At 44.4% G+C, this 25038-nt stretch overlaps 1 protein-coding gene across 1 annotated transcript in view; it reads left to right on the top strand.

Annotated features, from left to right (window-relative positions):
• ATP4B (ATPase H+/K+ transporting subunit beta) overlaps positions 1 to 25038 on the top strand; it is a 113938-nt gene that overhangs the window by 9392 nt on the left and 79508 nt on the right. The window contains exon 3 of the mRNA XM_085622735.1: positions 18273 to 18386. Within this exon, the coding sequence (XP_085478861.1) occupies positions 18273 to 18386 (114 nt within the window). The remainder of the gene's footprint in view (positions 1 to 18272; positions 18387 to 25038) is intronic.

Here is a 25038-nt window from a genome sequence, read left to right as displayed (position 1 = left end):
GTGTCCCCGTTTTCAGTGATTCTACCCATTCCTCGTGTGTTTCTATTTCCATCATATGTCCATGATATATTGCAGCCTTTTTTCAACATATATATAATGGATTCTAAACCAACTTCACACAATGTCACCAGACGTATGTTGCACCTCTTCTCACCAGCCTTATAAGAGTATATGGAGAGGGTGACCACACACAGATAGATGATCAGCAGCTCTTCACCCGGATGCCAGAGAGCAGGGACCTGGACTCTGACCCTCTGTATGTCAAAAGATGCAAGTGTAAGGTCGAACAGCTTCCTCCTGCTCAATCCACATAAAGCATGTCATGCTGTGTGCTTCAAAACCAGGCTGAACAAAGTTGACCAAACATGTACGATCAGTCACACCAAAATGATATTGGCTGTCGTCACTTTTCTTGTTAAAAGACGTCTTGGTTGGTGCTTATGGCTCTAATCTAGTATATGGTATCGGGTATTTTGTGGTCGACAACTTCTTTAAATCTAGTGTGAACTATTTGGTCTCCCGAACACAACCAAACCTTAAAACCATTTTCTTCTCTATGTTCTGTCATAGCAAAGAGGGATCGAGTACTAGAATAATCTGTGCCCCTCAACTCACTCCTTATCCCTGTAGAATAGTAGTAGCAATGAACAGCTGTTGCTTGGAGTACGAACAGAGGGGCATATTTACACAAAAATGTCAGAGCGCAGTGTTATGCCATATTTGGCAACGCTGTGCTCCAACATTTTTAAAACTCAGGAATGCGCTGTATTCACAAGAATGCAGTGCACACCTCTGTTTCCCCTAGTGCTGGTGCTAAAAAAGCTGCCTAGCTCCAGTGCAGGCACCATATTGCCATATTGCAAGGGTGTCTGCGTTGCAGGGGCTTTCATTTATTTGCAGGAAGGAACACCTTCCTGCACATAAACAATCAATAATGGTGAGTTGCTCTTTCTATGTGTGCTGCAGAATGCAGCGCACATGGAAAGAGCAAAGAACAAGCAGAAATTAATAATTACTCCTCATATCGCCATTCTAAGACCTGGTATTCCCTGGCCTTAGTTTCTGGCGCTGCCCTTCTCTTGTAAACCTGCGGTGGCATAAAAAAGCAATGGGTTTTGCGGTGGTACGACCCCTGCAGCACCCAGTGCATGCCCCTTTGCTGTAGAGGACTGCTGCGAAAAGGGGCATATTTACAAGGTGGCGTTAAGCGGCTTAGCACCATATGGGAATGCCGCTATGCCACCGGAGCGTCATAAAAGGTAACGCTCCAGTGACGTTAAGGGCTTGTAAATATACCACACAGTGTTCTCCACCTGTTTGGATATTCATATTCATTCATTCATTCTCTCTCTCTCTCTCTCTCTCTCTCTCTCTCTCTCTCAGATTTTTTTCAAGACTAGTCTCAAGATTTTTGATTTCCACAGAGTGTCTGTTTTAGATCTCTGGTCCGCATTAGACTGGCACACATATAGCACAAAGGCTAAAAAATGTAGTATACACTGTGCACATTTATCAAGGGTTTCTTCCCACATTCCCAGGATTAAGCTTCAGGCTTTAGGGAATGGGACCGGCAGGCGATGGAAGTGAAGTTTCACAGACTTCGTATGAACTGGGACTGTGCATCCCCATTGCATAAACAGCAGAACCTACACACGGCAGTCTTCCCTAAGTGCTTAATTTGCTCACTTTGAGTAGCTAGGCCTAAGCAGCAATTCCAGCTTACAGAACAGATCAGCACAACGTATTAAGTGTAACATAGCAACCAAACAATACAGTTAAGAAACACTGAACTAAAATGTCCAAATCAAGCTTGGTTAAACACTAACCAACATTAGGGAACTCAGTTGATCTGTACATTAAAGCGAGACACAGGAGAGGGAGCCATCAAAAGTGGACAGAGAGGACTATTGTTGTACAGAAGGCCTTCATGCAGTTCAATGCAAGCAGGGAGCCATCAAGAGTGGACAGAGAGGGCTATTGTTGTACAGAAGGCCTTCATACAGTTCAATGCAAGCAGGGAGCCATCAAGAGTGGACAGAGAGGACTATTGTTGTACAGAAGGCCTTCATACAGTTCAATGCAAGCAGGGAGCCATCAAGAGTGGACAGAGAGGGCTATTGTTGTACAGAAGGCCTTCATGCAGTTCAATGCAAGCAGGGAGCCATCAAGAGTGGACAGAGAGGACTATTGTTGTACAGAAGGCCTTCATACAGTTCAATGCAAGCAGGGAGCCATCAAGAGTGGACAGAGAGGGCTATTGTTGTACAGAAGGCCTTCATACAGTTCAATGCAAGCAGGGAGCCATCAAGAGTGGACAGAGAGGGCTATTGTTGTACAGAAGGCCTTCATGCAGTTCAATGCAAGCAGGGAGCCATCAAGAGTGGACAGAGAGGGCTATTGTTGTACAGAAGGCCTTCATGCAGTTCAATGCAAGCAGGGAGCCATCAAGAGTGGACAGAGAGGGCTATTGTTGTACAGAAGGCCTTCATACAGTTCAATGCAAGCAGGGAGCCATCAAGAGTGGACAGAGAGGGCTATTGTTGTACAGAAGGCCTTCATGCAGTTCAATGCAAGCAGGGAGCCATCAAGAGTGGACAGAGAGGGCTATTGTTGTACAGAAGGCCTTCATACAGTTCAATGCAAGCAGGGAGCCATCAAGAGTGGACAGAGAGGGCTATTGTTGTACAGAAGGCCTTCATGCAGTTCAATGCAAGCAGGGAGCCATCAAGAGTGGACAGAGAGGGCTATTGTTGTACAGAAGGCCTTCATACAGTTCAATGCAAGCAGGGAGCCATCAAGAGTGGACAGAGAGGGCTATTGTTGTACAGAAGGCCTTCATGCAGTTCAATGCAAGCAGGGAGCCATCAAGAGTGGACAGAGAGGGCTATTGTTGTACAGAAGGCCTTCATACAGTTCAATGCAAGCAGGGAGCCATCAAGAGTGGACAGAGAGGGCTATTGTTGTACAGAAGGCCTTCATACAGTTCAATGCAAGCAGGGAGCCATCAAGAGTGGACAGAGAGGGCTATTGTTGTACAGAAGGCCTTCATGCAGTTCAATGCAAGCAGGGAGCCATCAAGAGTGGACAGAGAGGGCTATTGTTGTACAGAAGGCCTTCATACAGTTCAATGCAAGCAGGGAGCCATCAAGAGTGGACAGAGAGGGCTATTGTTGTACAGAAGGCCTTCATGCAGTTCAATGCAAGCAGGGAGCCATCAAGAGTGGACAGAGAGGGCTATTGTTGTACAGAAGGCCTTCATGCAGTTCAATGCAAGCAGGGAGCCATCAAGAGTGGACAGAGAGGGCTATTGTTGTACAGAAGGCCTTCATGCAGTTCAATGCAAGCACTGGAGTGGAGGTGAAAGGATACGCCCAAACAGTCAACAGAATTAAGTGAGAGATGAAACTTCACGGGGCAGAGATAAAATGTGAGTGATGAAGTCTTAATTAAATGCCTAAAAGAGGCTGGTTGAAGTAAGCCAGTGCCTGAGAGAAGCAGACCCAACACCTAAACTATGTATAGTCATAGCAATATGTCTGTTTGAGAGCTGCACTGTCAAAACAGAGAACTACTAAATCTATCAATCTAAGTGCAATTTAAAGAGCCTCTTCACAAAGCTATTTTTGGTGAGTAAGTGTGCCCTTTATCGGGAAACAGATGTAAATTCAGCATGCTTATTGTTCTGGCAATGCAAAACGCTTCTTTACATATGCCAAGATATAAGCGACGTGCTTGTTGACACGTAAAGTATACATGAGTGTGGAGGCCCTGTGTGAATCGGGCCTATAGGCTTTATTGTGATACAGCGGACGGGACATCCACCATGTTTGTGATGTAGGATCCCTTTCTCCACACACTAAATAAGGTCCTTTGATGGGATTCGCATTATGAGCCAATAACTCAGTGTTGACCAATGGGCTCCCAATATCTGTCCTTCCCAGAGGAAATAGCAGATGGTCTGTTTGAACCTGGTTTTTAGCAATGTAAATCTTTTGCCCCTGGCTAAAACATGCTAACAGTTACATGAGGTGTCCTTGCAAGACTGCACCAAATTATTTTTTGTGGGAATTTGTAACAAAAAACACTCTGAGCATTAAGTACACTGTGGTTACATTCTTCCTCTGCCACTACCATGGATTGGAAATGCACCACTTGTGTAGACCTCTCTGTTGCATTTAGAACAGAAACCCTAATGGGGAAATCCAGCCTGACCACGTTGGTGTATTTCGAAAATGAGGACATCCAGTTTCCCCAAACCATGCGAGGCTCGTCAGGGAAAGGGGATAAGAAATGCACACAATAAAACAGGTAAAGAGAAAAATGGGCATAACAATTGGAGAGGGGAGGTACTGGGGCGCAAGGAGCATTGAGGCTCTAGTGTTTAGGGGCAGATGTATCATGGTATAGGTAACGGTAGCTAGAATGTAGGTGGGGCAGAGGTGATAAAGTGTAGGTGGTGCAGAGGTGCTAGTGTATCCATATGGGGAGAAATACTAATGCTCATGTTCTGCTATGGTTCATGGGCATAGGTAGAGTACTAGGTTAGAGATGGTGTAGTGATATTAGGTTATAGGGAGATCTAAATATAGGCATAGATTGGTAGAGTCCTTAGTTGCCTTGGACCTAATTGAATTTAATTGACACCTCAGTGTTATGTTTTGTCAATTTTTAGAGCTCACAAATCACAAGTATGGGTAATCTGAGGCTTGAACAGGTGTGTAGGCGTGCGGTCTCCACTGAATAATTTGAAGAGCCAGGTCTTCAGGTTCCTGCGAAACTCAAGTAGCGAGGAGGAGGCTCTGATACATTGTGGGAGGTCATTCCACGTCTTGGGTGCTATGTAAGAGAACGAGCAACATCCTGCTCTGCTTTCGTGAATGTGGGGCGGGGTGTGCAAGTGAGTGTGAGGCTGAGCATAGGTGTCCTGATGGGTTGTTAAAGTATATCTGGCTGTTGAGGTATTCGGGTCCCGTGTTGTGCAGGGCTTTGTAGGTGTGTGTGAGGAGTTTGAATTGGCTCCATTTGTTAATAGGGAGGTAGTAGAGCTCTCTGAGGTGATGTGTGATTTGGGTCCTGCAAGGAAGATTGAACATGAGTCCGGTGGTGGCATTCCGGATGGTCTGAAGTTTGTTCAGGAGTTTGGAAATTCTAGCATACTGTGTGTTGCCGTAGTCGAGTCAGTATGTGAGGAGCCCTTTCTTGACAGTTAGTCTGGTGTTCTGTGAAAGCCACTTGAGGATGATTTTCTGTAGCATTCGTAGGATGTGGAAGCAAGCGGAGCTCGCTCCGTTGACTTATGCCATCATAATGAGCTTGTCAATATTTGGCATGGTTTGTGGGTGTTGCTGTGGGTCCCAGTTCTGTTGGCTACCGGGTGGCATCCCATGGGGAGTTCTTGTTTCTAAAGACCAGTTTTCAGTCTTGTCGGAGTTCAGTTTCAAGCACTTGGTTCTCATCCATTCTGCTACCAGGGTCATGCAGTTGGTGAAGTTGGTTCTGGTGATGGGTGACTTGTATGTCAGGGAAAGGATGAGTTGAGTTTTTTCTGCATAGGAGATGATGGTGATGCTTTGAGATTTGATTATGCTTATGCATCATTACGCACTCCAATTCCGATTGCAATAAATGAAGGTGTAATAAGGCTGGCCTGCATCTTTTGATATTTAGAGACCTGAGTAATGGAATTAAGAAGTGTTCTGGGAACCGTGTACAACATACAAAAAAAAGAAGTGTAGCATGGATTGCACTGAGTCTGAGTCACATTGGCATGGCACAAGACCAATTTCTTCATACATGTCTTGTTGGATAAGAAACCAAGAGATGAGCAGAATTTAATCTGAACCTAACCAGACAAAATCTCTGATAGTGATCTGGTGAACGATATAAATAGGGCTCCATACGATTTGTTGTGGTTACCATTTGATGTGCAAGTACGCTCCTCTTATTACACTCAACCATTTCTCGACTCCTTTACAATATATTAAGCAATTCTGTTTTAAGTAGCGCTATGGTGTGGGCACTTATTCCCCACTGGTTGTTAAAAAGTTCAGGTCTACCTAACATGTTGAATTGATCCATTATATACGTGAACCAAGCTATATTACAAGCTTTATCCTGCTGAAGACATTCTTAATTGGTGACCTGATGAAGAAGGGTTTCAGATTTCGACCATATATAAAGCCATAACATGAGTAGTGCTACTTTTACACGATCCTCTAGATACAGTAATCCTAACTCCAAGGGCCATGCATAAATTTGAACACTGGCGAGAACGGATCGTAACCTTCTCATGAATACATTTTCGCTGGTCTGTATGAGTGTTGTATTATAATAACCCCCATATGCCTGCGCCATACAACAATACAGAGGTACAAAATGCTTTGTAGATATGAATCAACGCATCTAGTGGTTTTGAACGTAAGCTTGCAGAAAACTTGAAAATTGTTTCTATGGTTTGGTCAAATTGCACTTTCTTTACTTTCAGCAGATGAGACCAACTGCTCTTACTATCGAATGAAACTTCCAAATATGTAAAATTTGGGACACGGATAAGTTTGGACCTATTAATGTAGTTGTCATTATATTGTTGGGTGCACGTCCACAAACCATAGTATATGTCTTAGTAATATTGGTTGACAGACTTTGCCTATTCATAAACAAAACAAGGGGCATATTATCAGGAAACTGCATTAAAATTATCGCCGCTGTAGCGCAGAAAACTGCCGCTAAAGCGGTGATAATGGGCTTGATAATATGCCCTCGAGAATACCCATAGAAACCCATGTTCTGGTGTCAACATGGGCTTCTATTGAAATTCTCTGCGGCATATTATCAAGCCCATTATCGTCGCTTTAGCAGCAGTTTTCTGCCGCTAAAGCGGCGATAATTTTAACGCCGTGCTTGATAATATGCCCCCAAATCTATACAGTAACCTCTGTAAACCTACTCCCATTCTGGAAACTAAAACGCAGCCTTTTTCATATATCATTGAGGGTAGACTTTTTGCTCCCACCCGAGGTGTGCTAGCCTCTATTTGTGATAGAAATGACTCAAGGTCATTGATATAAAGACAGAGAGGAAGGGTGCCAGCACGCAACCTTGCCTAATGCCATGCCTGATCGTGATTGGAGTTGTGCACTCGCCATTGAGTCCATACCTGATGGACCCAAAGATGTCTGCATAGAGTTGGACAAAAAAATACACAATTGCAGGTTCCATCTCCAGCATTCTCTCCCACAACTTCCAACGGTCTGCGCAGTTCAACTCAGAGCTGAGGTCCATAAATGCTAGGTATAGACAGCTGCTCCTCACCTTAGTATATTTAATGATTATAAGGTGTAGTTTCAGGCACTGATCTATGGTCCCTAGACTCTTTCTAAAACCATACTAAACTTGAGAAAATATACCATTTTCTGTGACCCAAGACTTCTTGCACTGTCCTTTAAGGAACACAATTCATTGATATGGCACTCCTTCCAAGCTTGCTCTTGCATGTAAGCTTCTGTCTGAAATGAAATGCAAATGAAAAATTAATTCATAAAGTATGTTAAACCAGAGGATATCTAAGCTCTATGCACGAAAAGCAGAACTCCTAAGTTCAGAAACTCCAGAGAGCCTATGATGAGTTTTTAATGATTTCTTGAATGAGGCAAAGGAGTCAAGTCTAGCGATGTGGCGGGCACGGAATTCCATAACTTGGCAGCAGCCCTGGAGATGGACCAGCCGCCCCATCTGAATTTCCAAAACCTGGGCATGGAGACTTTCCTAGCTAAGGAGGATCTGAGTGACCTTCCTGGAGTGTACCAGCTGAAGAGGGAGGAGGGATGTTTGGACCCTTTGTGATGGAGAGTGAGGAAGACTAGGCAAATAGCTTTACAAACCTGCACCAAACGTCTTTACTTTCTTCCTATCATACAATCTCAAACAATGGAAGTTGAGTGTTTCGCACAAACACTTCAGACTGCGGGCTATCCCAAGGAGACTTTTATCCCATAACGGTTCAGAAAATGGTACAGCGTGGTGGAGTTATGCAGTACCCTCCTCCAAGGAGCACTTCTGTGTTTGCCATATGGTGGAAGGTCAGTCTATCAAAAATGTTCTGTTGATAATTTGAACAAGTTGTTGACTATTGTAACACAAAAGTAGGTGTCTTTGACTACAGCAGCAGAAGCGTTTTATTTCTAAACAGCACATTCTGCGACGTGGATGCAGCATATTTTGCTCACTCTGTTACTAACTCATTTTGCTGATTTCCTTGGTGCTGTGTTCCATGCTTCTAACATGACTGGTGTCTCGCACATTTTTACAACAATTGGCTCTGGGTTGTTGACTGGCTTAAAGACTAGTTTTGGAACTGTACCTGACTTAGTACTCACTGTTTTGAAAGGTCTTTAGTGGAATGATTTGAATTTGAATTTGAATGGGGGATTTGTAAAGCGCGTAACTATCCTAGGGCGTCCCAGCGCTGAATTGACCTATAGTTCCAGAGGGGGGGTAAAAGAAGTGGAAGATTATGAGAAGAGCCTAGTCTTTTGTTGCCTACGAAAGGCCAAAAGATTGTATTCTCTCTGCATGGAAAGTGGGAGAACGTTCCACAGTTTTGGGGCGTTGTAACAAAACAAGCGCCCCCCGGATCGGGCCTTTTTTATTCTAGGAACGCTGGCCAGGAAAAGGGAGTCTGATCTGAGTTGTTTGTTAGAGTGATGGGGTTTGACGATGGATCTCAGAATCGGAGGGCCTCTGCCTTGCATTATTTTGTGTGAAATGCATAAGGTCTTAAAGATGATCATTTCTTTAACCGGAAGCCAATGCAGACTTTTGAGTGCTGGTTTAGCAGAGCATCTCAGTTTGGTTCCGGTTAAGAGTCTGGCAGCAGCGTTCTGAGCGCATTGCAGTCTGTAAATGACTGATGCCGGTGCCCCCAGGTACAGGACGTTGCCGTAGTCCAGTCTGGAGTTCACCAACCCCTGCAACAGCAGTTTCCTCGATTGGAAGGGGATCAGATGGAGGATTTTTCGCGCCATTCAAATGAGGCCGAAGCAAGTGCCCGTGGTTTTTCTGGCCTGAGTTTTGAAGTTGAGGTCTTGATCCAGCCAGATGCCAAGGCTTTTGACTTCGGGTTTGGGGGTAGGAGGTGATCCCATGCATGGTGGCCAAGAAAGGGATGGAGGGAGTTTGCGAGGATTTCCCAGGAGAAGTATCTCAGATTTTTCTCCGTTTAATTTTAATCGAGATTCACACATCCAGTGGAAGACGTTCTCGAGACACCTTGCCAGATTGTCTAGGCTTTTGCTCAACTGGTTTATAGAGACCACCAGTTGGGTGTCATCGGCATACATGACTGTTTTTATGCCGAATGGGGAAATAATGTCCTCTACAGGGGACATGTAGACGTTAAAAAGTGTGGGGCTCAGGGAGGAGCCCTGGGGGACCCCACACTGTAGTGGCAGGGCTTTGGACACGGCTGTGCCATCCGACACTTGGAAGATTCTTCCTTCCAGGAAGGATTTGATCCAGGACAGGGCGGAGCCAGAGACTCCTACCAAACTTAGCCGGTGGATGAGGATGGCATGATCCACCGTGTCGAAGGCGGCACTCAGGTCGAGGAGGATCACTGCCACTGATCCTCCTGTGTCTATGATGGTTCTTGCCTCTTCGACCACGGCTAGCAGAGCGGTGTCAGTTCCCTGTCCAGGTCTAAACCCTGTCTGAGATTGGCGCAGGAGTTTATTGGATTCTAGGAAATTGGAAAGTTGGTGGTTGACAATTCGTTCGGCCACTTTGCTGATAGCCGGAAGAAGAGAGATGGGTCTGAAGTTGGTCAGGTCCGTGGGATCAAGATGGGTTTTTTTAAGAAGAGCCCTGACTGTGGCTTTCTTCCAGTTGGCTGGAACAGAGCCTAGTGCGAAAGAGGCGTTAATGAGGTGGGTCAGAGGAGGGGCAACAGTGGCGGCGACCAGTTTTAATTTGCTCATAGGTGCTGGGTCTGATGGGGCACCACTTTTCACGGTTTGTAGAGTGGACAGAAATAGCTCTGTGGTAATCTGTGGGAAAGTTTCGAGGCGTGGAGCCTCGGAGCAGAGGGGGGGGGATGGCAGGGATTTGAAAGGAATTGGGGGCTGGAAGTGAGATAAGAATTTTATCAATTTTTGATGAAAAGAACTCGGCTAGCTGGTTGCATCTAATGCCCGATGAGTCGGGTGTGGGTAAGGGGTCTGGAGGTTTCGTGAGTAGGCGTACGATGCGATAAGTTTCTTTAGCAGAGTTACTGCCGCTAATATTTTTTCCTCGAAGAAGGTTGCCTGCGTGTTTTTTATACAGTTTTTATAATGCTTGGTGGCGGCCCTATACTCGTTTTTGCTTTCCGTCGCTCAGTCCTTTCTCAAAAGGCGCTCGAGTTTTTTGCACTTCTTCCTAAGATTACGTAATTCTTGGGAGAACCACGGGGATTTAGCTGTTCTCTTTTTGCTGGGGAGGGGTTTGACTGGCAGGGTAACGTCGAGGGATTGATTAATCCAATCGTATAGTTGGACGTCTGCTCTGGAGGGGTCTGGGTCCAGTATTGGTAGGGTGGAAGTAAGTACTTGTGCCCATGAGATTGTATCCAGATTTTGCCACGGGCGGGAAGGTGCTTGGGGAGGAGGTCTCTCTGGTGCCTCAACCGAGAATTGCAGCTTGAAAGGGACTAAGAAATGGTCTGACCATGGGACAGGGAGGGGGGTATTCACGACTAATCTTGTGAGGTTAGTAAATATGGGGTCCAGCAAGTGACCCTTGGTGTGGGTGGGCTGGTTACTTTGTAGGTGGAGATTCAGGGAGGCTAGATCTGCTTTGAGATCGGCAGCTGTTTTATTAGTGAGGTCATCGAAGTGGAGATTCAGGTCTCCCAAGACCGTGAAGTTCGGAGATAGACAGGCGAGGGAGGAAGTGGTGTCCATAAGAGAATTGCAGAATCGTCGTTGCTGTCCTGGGGGACGATAAACTAATATTCCTGAGAGGGTTGTAGATGGGGGCCGATGGATAGAGAAATGGACATTTTCACAGTCCAGGATGGGGATATCCTTAAACTGGCAGGACAGGTAGTCTCGGTAAATGATCGCTATCCCACCTCCAATACCGGACAGTCTGTCCTGGTGCTTTATAAGGTAGCCAGAGGGGAGTGATTGAATGATGTCTGGCTCTGAGTCTGAGGTAATCCAGGTTTCTGTGAGAAAAAGGACCTCGATTTCCGAGTCTTGCAGGAGCATGTTGATTTCTGCCTGGTGCTTCAGGAGGGATCTGCAGTTAAGCAGGGCCATCCTGAGCCAGCGTGGTTTAAGGGGGAAGTGTGGAGTCAACCTGTATGGACCGTTTGAACAGCGGGAATGTCCCTCCTCTACGGAGATGGTACAGCGACAAGGCGCAGATGAGGGGTCCCTTAGCATGTGCAGGGTTTCTTGGGTATATCTCAATGGTAATGATGTAGGTGAAGCAGGGGTCCTGGGCTCCGGGCTCGGTCTGGCGCGGACGGGCGCAGACGGGCTTGCCTTAGGCGCGCCTTCGGCGCGCAGGCGGCACTTCCGCTGCGCTTCCGGCAGAGGCACATGATTTATGCGGTTTGACGAGGGGAGGAGTTGGATGGGCGTGGCCTAAAAAGGGGCGTGGCCTGAGTCCTCGCGGTGCTGGCGTCGGGAGGAGTGTTCAGGTGAGGCTACGCAGCAGCGCTAATGTCCGCTACCCGTGCCGATCCGTGATGATCAAGTGCCCTGGAATGCTATGTGGCGTGGTGAGTTAAAAAGCACACAAATTCAAGTGACAGTAATGGTTGTTAAAAGAATAGGATTAGCGCAGTTCGCACTCCCGGCTTCTGCCTCAGGAGCTAGGTCAGTTTCTGGTACTTGACGCTTGTATTCAGCGTTTTATACCCGTCGCAGTGGGCGTGGCCTAAAAAGGGGCATGGCCTGAGTCCTCGCGGTGCTGGCGTCGGGAGGAGTGTTCAGGTGAGGCTACGCGGCAGCGCTAATGTCCGCTACCCGTGCCGATCCGTGATGATCAAGTGCCCTGGAATCCTATGCGGCGTGGTGAGTTAAAAAGCACACAAATTCAAGTGACAGTAATGGTTGTTAAAAGAATAGGATTAGCGCAGTTCACACTCCCGGCTTCCGCCTCAGGAGCTAGGTCAGTTTCTGGTATTTGACGCTTGTATTCAGCGTTTTATACCCGTCGCAGTGGGCGTGGCCTAAAAAGGGGCGTGGCCGGAGTCCTCGCGGTGCTGGCGTCGGGAGGAGTGTTCAGGTGAGGCTACGCGGCAGCGCTAATGTCCGCTACCCGTGCCGATCCGTGATGATCAAGTGCCCTGGAATGCTATGCGGCGTGGTGAGTTAAAAAGCACACAAATTCAAGTGACAGTAATGGTTGTTAAAAGAATAGGATTAGCGCAGTTTTCATTGTTGTATTATCACCCATCTAAGGTTATAAGGCTATAAATATGAATGAGAACATATTCGTATCCATGTGAACCACACTTTCTCCAAGTTACTGCTTTCTTCTTGAGAGCAGATCTACTTTCCAGCTTGGGTGAAAACTGCTCTCTTGTATGCCTACGCCATCTTATGTGAGACCTCTTTTTAAGTGCATGAATTGACGATTATTGAATCGGATCACACAGCACGCAATGAGCATTTGCAGAACTGCCCTAGATAATATTATTGGTTACAATGTATAACCTATGATGGAGATTAAATATGCCCAGAGGTTTTTTTTTAATAGGATTATTTTTGTCATTACGCACATTAATGCTATACAAGGCATGACATGGACTAAATAGATCTTAAATTAAGGGATTCTTTTGATCGCTAATGAGTTATTGCAAAGCAAATTGTCAGAAATACCCTGATGAAGCGCATTTTCGCAAAACACATATTGTCAGTGCTTGCAATTGAAAGGCTAGCAATTGATGAATATACAGATGAAATTTCTAATTTCATACATTCAAGTATCAATGTGCAGAATATTAATTTAAGTCAATGCCCAGTGATGTGATTATGCAATTGCCAAAACTGGTGTGAAACTGGCAACCAATCATACCAGGAAAGAACAAGCATATACACAGGACTGTAAGGTTGCAATAAGTAAAGACTATTTGTATAGCAATGGTTCCTTGATCCATTTTCACATTTGTAAAGGTATTACGGACTGGGGCCAAATTTGTTGCTCCATTCTGCACTACACAAGCTGTAAGATAGGGCAAAACTGCATTTGTACAAAGTCTCTGTAATTCGACCTGAAATTTGGAAATGTTCAGCTTGCTCTGGTGATATACAATGTTTTACTGGCTATTTTAAAACAAGGGCAATGACTTTCTCATAAAGAGTATAGTTTTAGTCTTGCTGTATGCTTGAGATGTTTACAAAGATAACAGTTGGTTCTGTCGGGTATGAATTATTTCTTTAAACTGTTGAACCAATCCTTGAGTTATTCACAAGAACAAGCAATTAATCCATGAGTTATTCACAAGAAAAAGTAATTAAATCACAAATAATACACACAATGATAAGACTATAAAGGGTATTTCAAAATTTTTATAAATTACGTCATTTATAAATACCCAAATTGAATTGCATGGCTGTCAAAATACAAAAATAATTAATTAAAAGATTTTTGTGACAAGGTGACGTGGTGCTCAGTGATGTGGTGATGGTGCATAATATATACAAAGTGACTCTGAAAATTGCGACGAATCAAGAAGGCCAGAAAACAGATATTTGAATAGGTCTGCAGATTGAGTGAATAAGTCTTTATGCAGAGTCTTTTAACTGGTCCGGGGGGTGTTTGTCGACGTTTCAACCCTGGAAGCGCACTACTGGCTAGTCAATGCGGGTCTTCATCAGGACATAGAAGGGAGATGACAGCCTGTAGAATAGTAAGGTGTATGGTCAGGGGTGTGTAAGGAGTGGGGCGATGCTGGAACTAATCAGGCATGCAGGGTCACAACTCACCTAGGGAGGCCCAGTGTTGCTAATAGGGCCTGTTCAATGCTCTTCATTTAATATGGCAAGGATCTTCTGTGTCACATTAGTTCTAAGGGGGAGGGAAGAGAGGTAATCAAGAATTGCCCTCCCATGGCTATAATATGATGCAAGGGTGCTTATCTAAATGCTAGTAAGAACTCACCCAGTATTGAAGATAGTGGTTTTCTATTTCATGGATTGGGTTTCAAATGCTTGAGATGGGCTGTAGCGAACTCCACCCGGAGCGAGAAGTGTACCCTAATGGAATCTGTTGGGCTCCTTCCTCTCAATGCTGCTCTGCAATGTTTAGTGTTTTTGAACAGAACTTCGTGAAGACTCAAAGTGGGATATGCACAAGGAAGTGGAGGAGAGAGGCGTTAGCCTTCCTAGCTTAACGCCTCTCTCCTCCTCTTCTGAAACGCAGGGCTGCACCATATTTACAAGAATGTGGTGCAGCCTTGCGTTTCCTCATGCAATGGTGCTAAGTTTAGCAACTTAGCGCCAACGCAGGCACCCTTGTACCAGAGTGAAAGGGTATCTGTGTGCAGGGAAGGATTGTTTATGTGTAGGAAGGTGTCCCTTCCTGCACACAAAAAATTCTAGAAATGCCATTCTTTCACTTTCATGTGTGCTGCTTCATGCAACACACATGAAAGTGACAAAATGGCATTTTTTTAAAGTTCGTTTTTTGTGCAGGAAGGGACACCTTTCTGTACATAAACAACCATGGCATCTTGCTTTTTCCATGTGTGCTGCCCAAGGCATCACATATGGAAAAAGCAAAAACGAGGAGAAATAATGCATTTCTCCTCGTTCCGCCAATTTAAGACCAGTTTTACTTGGTCTTAATTTTAGCGCTGCCTCCTATGTACGCCACCCTTGTACATAGGGGGCAGCGTCAAAATGAATGGGTGTTGCGGTGGAACGCCCAGCGCAACACCCACTGCCCACCCCTGTCACGCTAACTATAGCGTAAAAGGGGGCCTTATGTACAAGGCAGCGTTAAGCCACGTTAAGTGGCATAACGCTGCCTTGTACATAAGGCGCAGCCCCTATCGCCACCACAACGTCAATATAGGCAGTGCTTAGTTTGAGCCGGTGCTCTCTGGAGCTCATCACCGGAACCTAATCCTCAGCACCGTCACTTATAGCACCAATTAAGGACACACTCATTTTCAAGGCACATGATTTTCCACAGAATCACAAGAGGTTGAGCCACGCCGAGACCCGATCCTGGTTCCCCAGCTCCGAAATCAGCAGCTCTAGGCATTAGGCCAAGTCATCTCCAGAATAATAAGTGCCGGAGCTCTAGTTAGGAGGCAGTTTGCACCAGCACATTTCTCCTGTTAGCGCTGCCTCCTGAGGAGAGCCCTAGCACTTTTTATTTGACAAATTAACCACTTAATGTAGGTGAGGTTGTGATGGCGATAGGGGCTTGTACCTATGCCCCAAAGTCTCATGGGTTTTTGCGGCCTCGATACTACTCTTTTTTTGCATGGTTTCCATTCAGCTTGTAACCCTAGTTACCAAGTTTTAGGTATTAATATTTTGGTTTATAACTTGTGAGTGTTTCAAAATCCCTGTCACTAAGGTTTATTGCACACAAACTATAGGAGGATGGTGATGATTGATGTGATTTTGGCGGTGGTGGAGATGATGGTGGTGTTTGTGATGTTGATGACAGTTGTATGATGATAATGGTGCTTGTGATGGTACCAGTAGTAATGATGATGGGTATTGTGGTTATAAAGCTGGTGTTTTTGGTGACGCCGATGATAATGATGGTAGTAGTGATGATGTGAGTATGAACATGAAGGTTATGATGATGAAAAGGTGGTGGTGATCAGGTTAGTTTTGGCAATGATGATGTTGGTTTTGGCAATGATGATGTTGATGGTGGTGGTGAAGGTATTGGTGACAGTGATGGTGACAATGAAGATGTGAGAGTGATGATGATATTATTCAAAAGGCAGCCACTAATTACTCTAGGTGATTTTTATATGATCTCATAATTCTATCTTTTTGAGTTTACCACTGGACAATCTTAGAGACATCTATTAATCATACTTAATTGTAATATGACCCTAATAAAATACATTATTTTGCACCACAAAATGGTTTACCTTCCATTTGCTTACTTGCAACTAAGTAATATTTATTGTGTGATTAATTAAAATCTTTACAATATATAAAATATGCAAGATTTAAAGCATGTTTGGGAGGTGAGTAAAAGAAAAATGTTGCATATACTTGTGCTGGTTAAAAGAGTTAATACGTTTCCCAGCATATATCATGTACTGGTCGAACCTGCAGCTATGTTGAACGTATATCCCTTCAAGACGTGCTTATAGTGCTTGCCGGCAGGTAAACAAATTTCAGAGATAAAAAGTGCCATGGGATGGACAATTGCAAAGAACACGCAGAATTGATTCCTCATGATAGCCACATAACCAGACGCTTCTGTCTTTGGCTTGGGGCAACCATGGCGGAGAGTTGGCCTTGTTTTGAAAAATGCCAAAGAGATGCTTCAGGAGTCTATTTTTCAGTTTTAGCGAGAATGGCTGTTCTAGATGATGACGCTCCATAGTAATGTACGAGTTAGTTCCTGTTCATGCGTGTAAAGGTTTGCTGAATGTTTTCTTGAATAATTCGGAGGAAATGTGAGTTGAAGTTCTTTTGGCTAGGCACTTAAACAGATTGTGTAACTCATTGATGCTGTCCAAGTCTCAGCTAGGGAGAATTCCTTTAATGAAGTGTGTAGCAGACACAACCTTGGGTTCTTATTTTCCAGCAAGTCATTGTTGATATCTTTCCAAATGAGTTTGCCTGATGTGCTGTCACTGCTAGATCTTATTTTGGGCATTCATTTAATATAGGACAATAGTCGGATAATCTCTGCATTTTTAAAGAGAACCTGCAGTTAGCAGCATCTACAAATGTGTCTGCTGGTCCTACTAAGTTCTCCCTTCAATCAAGGTTGTCTCTTTCTGCTGTCCCCAAGTGATAGCATATCTCCCCTGGCTGAAGTCTGCGATTAGCTGCCTCCTCCGACACAAATCCCTTCATCTCTGTATTGGCATATTTCGTCCTTTTCATTAACACACGGGGGCAGGTTTACAAGAAACTGACGCATCTCTGCGTTATAGCAGAAATGCGCAAGTTTACTTGCGCCGTGCCAAAAAACCTTGCGGCACCATGGATGCATCACATTTACACTGTGGCGCACTATGGCGCACGGATTGACAGATGCGTCACTCATCTGTTGGCGCAAAGGTCACGCATTGCTGGAGTCGTGTTGCAAGCACGACGCAACTCCAGCAATATACCTATTGTGCTGCGCCACTCCTTACGCCTGCTTCAAGCAGGCGTAAGGTTTTGACGCAGTGGCATCGTAGAAGTGGCGCAGTGAAATCTTGTACATTGATTGCACTGCGTCACTTTTACGATGCTTTCTTGCGTTGGAACGCCCACCCTGCATACATTATACCTGACGCAGGTTTATAGTTGCCAAGGGCTTTACAAAGTGATGCTTTTCCCTAGATGCCTCACGTTGTAAATGTGTCGCAACGGGGCGCATTGTTTACGCCGCCACTGCGTCATAAAAGTGATGCATCAGCGGCCAAAAAGTGTCGCAAGGGGCTTGTAAATCTGCCCCGCTGTTTGTAGTTCATGGTCTGACCCATCCGTTTAGATGGAAGCAGTGTGAGACTCATTTGATTGTACCTCCACCTCACCCTGCCTCTATCAAGGCATCGTGGATGAGCACTAACATTGAACCACCAGAATACCTCACTAACATTTTAGGAGGTCATGATTCACAAGGTTCCAATATAACATGGTTCCAATATAATATTAGTGATTCAAGACCTGCCTGGTCTAACCCCTAGGCCCAAGCGTTGTTGCTCTCCCCTCTTGTTTAAAGTAGTGTATCCCTCTCCCGTGTATCCTAAATTGTTGATTGCCTATTTTAATTGTGCCTGAGCGGCAATATGATGAACTTAGATATCACTTACGCCTACTGGACACGGTCACTGTGGCTCTACTGCCCAGCCATAGTTCTTCTAGCCCCTAAAATATTTACATATTACGTAAGTTATGTATATGATATACTTGCACCTAGTAACCATGTACCCATTAATTTGCATTATGACCCAGATCGATATAACCTTTCTGTTGGCATTGAATTGAATTTCGAAATGTGCAATTTATAACCAAAATAAACATAAACATTACATAGGAACAGGCTGATGGTGTACTCTCTGCCACCTTTGTTTGTTGTTCCAGGGGTGACCATTCGACCCTTTCATTATGTCGAAGAGGATATCAACATTTGCATCAACACTTCTGATTCCGATTCTTGGGGAAGCTACAAAACAAGTCTTAAGAAATTCCTTGCAGGTAACAAAGAACATGTTTCTTTTAAAAACAAAGTGGATCTTAATCTCAAGCATATTTTTGAAACGGCGTGGGGGTACATGTCGGGGGTGAGGCCTCTGCTCACCTGCACAGCTTTCTTTAGGACCTGGGTTGGACCTAGGCCCATGGGAGGTGATGATGGTAATTGGAGCGTTCCTATGTGGGGTTTGTTTTTAGATGCTTTTGAGAACGCCACGCATCCAGCAGTATTGAGCAGTTGTTAATGTTAAATGATTGATGTTGGAGGTGGGGCAACTTTTTTTTTATTGTAAGGCTTAACAAAATCTCAGAGGGTTTTAATGATTTTAATTATCAACTAACCCCCATTAAAGCTGTTTTTTGCATTTGTTTGAGCTTTATAAATTAAAGAAACAAACGTGGGTATTGTCTACATAGCATAGAATGTGAGAACGAACAAGGAAGTGACCTATATAGTCGTGGTTATAGATGATTCACCTTCATGTGGCATCACACAAAGGGGGATATTTACAACTGAAGTGGCGGAGTGAGGCTCTATAGTAAATTATCTCTAAAAGAGTAGGGGTCCAAGGGATGTAGTTTAACGACTCAAACAGTTCACAATCCCCAATTCAACACATGTATACAAAAAAAGGGAACTGAGAGTCAAAGGAAAGTTTAATAACTGTAACATAACCACTCGACAAATATTGATCAAGGTGTTGCTGATATCAGCTAAGTACGTAGTGTGTCCAAAAGTGTGTGTATGCGTGAGCAAGATTCCCATCACCCACAACAAGTGGCTCGCTTCATGATTTGGGAACCTGGGAACTTGACCAAGGAACCATCTTCTACCAGATTGATGTAGATATTGGTTCAGTGGATGTCCCAAATGTGTCAGTTGATATCTTTCTGAGTCGAGGGAGCCACAAAGATGATGATAGGGGGTGATGTATGCAGTGCAAGTGGTAGATGAGTGGTGATTTAAAATTGGTTGCCAAGGTACAAATATGTGTTTATTCTGGTGCTACCTTGATACCAAATTAAAACTAAACAGTGCTATAACAGTTTAAACAAATAACTGTGTTCGAAAAGACTGGTCTACATGTTTCAGCTCTTGGATATATTCTATCCCAGCTTTCGTCAGGACCAGAAAGCTACTGCATAATAACGGTGTAGTGAATACAAGAAACTCAAAAAAACATACAACCTGGACCTTGTTCTTGGTACAGGTAAATACCTGTAGAAACAACAACTGTGATCAATATAAACAAATAAGCAGAGTGGTAAAGTGTTACAGTAAAAGCCGCAAACACATTGGATATGTTGGTTATATCAAAGTTACTATATAGTGTACTAAACAACTCTACATCCATCACCTCAAGTGGAAAAATGTTAGAATTGTAACTCACCCGAATAATTCTGGGTATGTGCCTCACCCCACCTGGCAACTGCTCAGGTATAGGAGGCACCGCTCTAGGGAAAAGTGTAAGCGTAAAACATTACATCACCAATGCTTCCGAAATGTTAAACACTTAAACATGCGCGCAGCCTTAAAAAACAAAGCGGAAGAGTCACGGTCGACTGAACGTCGAGAAAAGATTGTTTGCAATCATATCTCCTTCTTTTACAAACGGAGTGTCTTGACCGCATGTACAGTTTGCTGTGACAATATTCTTTCTCAGTCACCAAAGTCTATAGAGTGCACAATTGCTACTGCTACACTGCGTGGGTGAGAGCAAGTGACTGATGTGAATGTCGCCAGGAAGGGGGTTATAATAATACGGCATTCTGTTAGTAGAAGATTGCCGATTCGGTGTTCGTTAGCATACAGGAAAAACCTCAAGTCGGAACCAGTAACCTAAGTAAGCCTCAAGACACCGTGACCACTTTAACAAATGCAACATTGTAGCGTGAGGATAATTAGAAGATTAGTTTTCGCGTGTACACCTTACCTCTCCGTCGGTACCTCTCGCGGTGTGTGAGCGAGAAGGGGAGGTGTACATCAGCGATAGAGGATCCTATTTGAGGATTCGCCGCGCGTCACGGCTGTCATGTGCGTGGTCTGCGCTACAATATGTCCCTGACTGATGACGCCGCGGCGTATTAACGTAGAATACGTTGTGCATCGGGAGTTGTAGTTTTTTAATCTTACCCTTCAGAACTTGATGCCTGTGGTGCAGTATGATCAAGGCCAGTTGCTCAATCTGGTCTAACTGCAAAAAGTTTGTTTTAGCGTGTTCCGCATAGGGTTTGCATACAGTTAGTTTGGCATTTTCCGCAAATAAATCATGCCGTCTGATTACAGTAATGGCGCTCTCAGTGTGTGTAATCTTTAAGGGAAGTCGAAGGAAAATCGAAAAATCTCATGCAGGGTGCTGAAGCAAGATCCTATGTACGACCCGTCATTTAGAGCGAGGTCCATGGTATTTGGTCATTCAGACCTCCACAGTCACTATGCATTTTGAACACCCATTTTTGTTCCTTTATGAAGAGGAATTTATGGATGTCTGTGATATGGGATGGAATAAAAGGTTGTTCTAAAACAACCCAACGCAGATCTTCTGGTCTGTGGTTAAGGGACAGGAAGTGACTGGTTAGTCTTGTGGCTTGCTTTTTACACCTGATGGTGCTTTTATGTTCACTGATACGGACCTTGATCTTACGTGTGGTCATCCCTATGTATCTAAGTGAACAGGGGCATGTGATCTGGTAAATTACCCTTTCTGAATTACAATTAGTGTGTCGCCGTAGAATCCAAGGTTTTTCTAGACCTAAATCAACAGATTTGGTTGGCTGTGTCTGTGGGCAAGCTGTGCACGAGCCACATGAGTAGTGGCCCTGTACTGGTGGTAAGTCCCATAATGTTGGTATTTTCCCTTTCTCTTTTACCCTCGGTCTTGTATGTACAAGATTGTCGCGCAAATTTGTTCCTCTCTTGAAAGAGAACAAAGGTAGTGGGATGTTTGCATTCCCCACATTAAGGATGCGCCAGTGTTTCCGCACCGACTTCTGGACACTATTTGATAGTGTACTAAAGGTGGTAACAAAAGTCATTCTTGTAAGTGGTGCCTTGACCACCGGGGGTTCTAGGAGAGCGTCCCTGTTGTTGTTGGACGCCCGTTTCCAGGCCTGTCTCACTAAATGTGTGGGGTATTTCCTGACTTTCAGTTGCCTTGAGAGTGCCTTAGCATGGTGTTGGAAGTTATCCAAATCTGAACAGTTCCTACGGATACGTAGGAACTGACCTACTGGGAGATTGTGTCGGAGGGACTTGGGGTGATGACTTTGGAAACTGAGCAAAGAATTTTTTTTGTCTGAGGTTTTTTATACAGTTCGCTTCCCAGCACTCCTGATGTCGGATAGATCATGATATCCAAAAAGGGGAGTCTGGCTTTGTCGTGAGTCACTGTAAATCTCAAGAAGTTATTTTGAGCATTGAGCCAAGAATGGAAATCTAGCAAGGTGGCTACCGACCCATGCCATACCACTAGAATATCATCTATGTATCTCTTCCAGCATGCAATCTGTGCACGAAAGGGATTCTGATCGGTTAACACACAATTCTGTTCGAAAAGATGGACGTAGAGATTCGCCAGACTGGGAGTGAGGCTCTAGCCATCATGGCTTAACGCCGCACTCCGCTACTTCTAAAACGCAAGGCTGAACCATATTTACGAGAATATGGTGCAGCCTTGCCTTTCCCCCTGCGATGGCGCTACACTTAGCGGTGTAGTGCCAACGCAGGCACACTTGCACCATAGTGCAAGAGTGTCTGCGTGCAGGGAAGGATTGTTTATGTGTGGGAAGGTGTCCCTTCCTGCACATAAACCTTCCTGAAATGCCATTTTGTCACTTCTATGTGTGCGGCTTAATGCAGCATACATGGAAGTTACAAAATTGAATTTTTTTTAAGGATTGTTTATGTGCAGGAAGGGACACCTTCCCACACATAAACAATCCAAGGTGTATAGCTTTTTCCATGTGTGCTGCACAAGGCAGCACACATGGAAAAAGCAAAACCGAGGAGAAATAAAGCATTTCTCCTCGTTTCGCAAAGTTAAGACCAGGTTTTTCCTGGTCTTAATTTTGGCGCTGCCACCTTTTTACGCTGCCCTTGTAAATAGGGGGCAGGGTCAAACTCAATGGGTGTTGTGGTAGACCGCCCACCGCAACACCCACTGCCCACCCCTTTCACGTTAAGCATAGCATGAAAAGGGGCCTTATTTACAAGTAGTCGTGGCCGGCATGACTCGTGGGTGGGGGTGGCCAAGGTCGCGGAGGGATTGGGTTGCGCGGGGGAGGGTGGTTAGTTTTAAATATTATTACTTACCTTCGCTGGCCCGGTCCGGTCCCATGTCGTCTCTGCTCCTCACAGGAAGCAAGCAGCCTCCCTCCCCTAAGCCAATCACAACGCTGCAATGGCAATGAGCCGCCCCTGTCTACAAGTCAGTGTTAAGCCTTGTAAATAAGGCAAAGCCCCTATCGTGAACACAATGTCACTAAAAGTGATGTTGTGTTGGGGATAGGGGCTTGTAAATATGCCTTTAAATGTGTTATATGGAAGAGCAGGGGCACTATATAGGTGCTGTACTTGAGAAAAGCCCCACTTGAGTTTGCAGCATAGTAGTCAATTCACCAAAATGCCAGGGGTAGCAGAAGTGATATCTCAGAGTCTTTGTCCTCCTTATCATTACAGAAGGTGACTTCTTATGAACTATTACCCTGAATCCATCCAGGAAATTATGTCACCTGATCTTTGACCCTGATTACATCAAACTAATTGGCATCATTAAACTCGATAAGTGAATAATTAGTATATGAATATGTTATTAACACAGAAAATATATATTATAGATATTACCTGTATTTTAACTAAGGTGCCAAAACATTTCAGGATATCATTACATATTTCTCTTTTTATGGCATAAAAATGATCAACAAGAGTTTTTCAAAGGGAGAATGTACGGTCAGAAAGTAGAGAATACTGGTAACTAAAAAGATTTCGAAAGCAAAATCGTCACGACTCAATGATTGCACTAGTATGCCTCTCCTAGACAAAATTTATTGATACACCTCAGAGAGCTGCACATTAAAAATCTTTTAAAAAACATCGAGGTGATGCCTCCCTCTTTCAATTAATGGGAATCGCAACTATTGACTTGAACATGAACTATGTACTAGACGTACAATATTTTCAGTCATTTACGATCACTTGCAAGGCGTTATGAATCACAGAAGAGAATGTTTTGTACACTTTATTTTTCACCTATTCACAGTAATGAAACATATCACACCAAGGTGTTTAAAATGTGTTTAGCAATAAGAAATAATATTGAACAAAGACATCCAATAAAAAGATAAATGTTTAATGCAAATTTGTTTAATGCAAATGATAAAAGCCAGTGTGTGACTGCAATAATGTGTTCACTTTCTAGTAAATATTTAAAACGCATGATTTAGGGCTTATGTTTTAAATTAAAGTGCAGTCTGTATACATTGTTTCAGGCTACATGATAGCAGCATTTTTATGTTTTTTGAGGCCATGCTGAATGTATTTATTTCACAAAACAGAACGGCTATTGTCTCGTTTCCTAGAGGGTACTGGAGAAAGTAAGCTGTGCTCTTGGTGACCATGTTTACTTTCTGTTCTTGGCACTGCTTCTATGCCCTCTCAGGGCAGGGGCCGCGAAGGCGGCACCCTGCGTCACTGGGGCGAAGCCATGGGCAACTGCTAACTTTGGTGAAACCTAAATGACGTTCATAGTTTTGCAAACTATTGTGCCTAGGAGTTGTGGTAGGTTTGTATGTGTTGTGGATAGTATTTACCAAGACAGCAGGAAGGCCCATTAGTGTCAGTGTCACTGCTGATATAGGGGCAGATTTACAAGAAAGTGGCGCATCTGTAGAAACATGTCACTTGTCCTGCGCCACCCTGAGAAACCCTTGCGCCACCATGGATTCGCCGTATTTACAATACGGCGCACCATGGCGCAAGGATTGATAGATGTGTCAGAAATTCTGATGCACCTGTTGGGGCAAAAGTCACGTATTGCTGTAGTCGTGTCACAAGCACAGGAATTAATTTTGAGGCCCATTCCCACTACACTGTGTCACTCCTTCGCCTGCTTCAAGCAGGAATAAGGTTTTGACGCAGTGACGTCCTAGAAGTGACGCAGTGATTTCACTGCATCACTTTTACGTGGCTTTCCTGCGTGGGAACGCCCACCCTGCATACATTATACCTGACGCAGGTATAATGTGACACAGGGCTTTACAACGTGACCCATGTTGTAAATTAGCTGCATTTTTTACGCCGCCGCTGCGTCACAAAAGTGACGCAACGGCAGCGCAAAAGTGTTTCGAGGGGCTTGTAAATCTGCCCAATAGTCTTTGGTTTGTAGAGAGATGTTTTTAAGATTCATCTCAAGGTGGTCACAGAGTACTCATTCCAATACTGTTTGCAGGATGTAGTATTGCATGGCTCTTTATATAGGCCTCAACTCTGTGAAAAGGTGCTAAAGGTCAGTTGGGTAGCGGGTGGGACACATTTGCAGGTTCTTTTCTTTGCTATCTATTACATTGTTTTGGGACTGTGCCCTTCTCAATCGACTGAATTGGGATGGGGAGCAATAGTTCTCCTGGCAGAGAGAGTGGTACAAAGCTGGTTAAGGGC

This window comes from Triturus cristatus, chromosome 8 (genome assembly GCF_964204655.1).
Source record: "Triturus cristatus chromosome 8, aTriCri1.1, whole genome shotgun sequence".
NCBI lineage: Eukaryota > Metazoa > Chordata > Amphibia > Caudata > Salamandridae > Triturus > Triturus cristatus.
The sequence above is the reverse complement of the archived record's forward strand: the minus strand, read 5'-3'. Positions and strand labels throughout refer to the sequence as shown.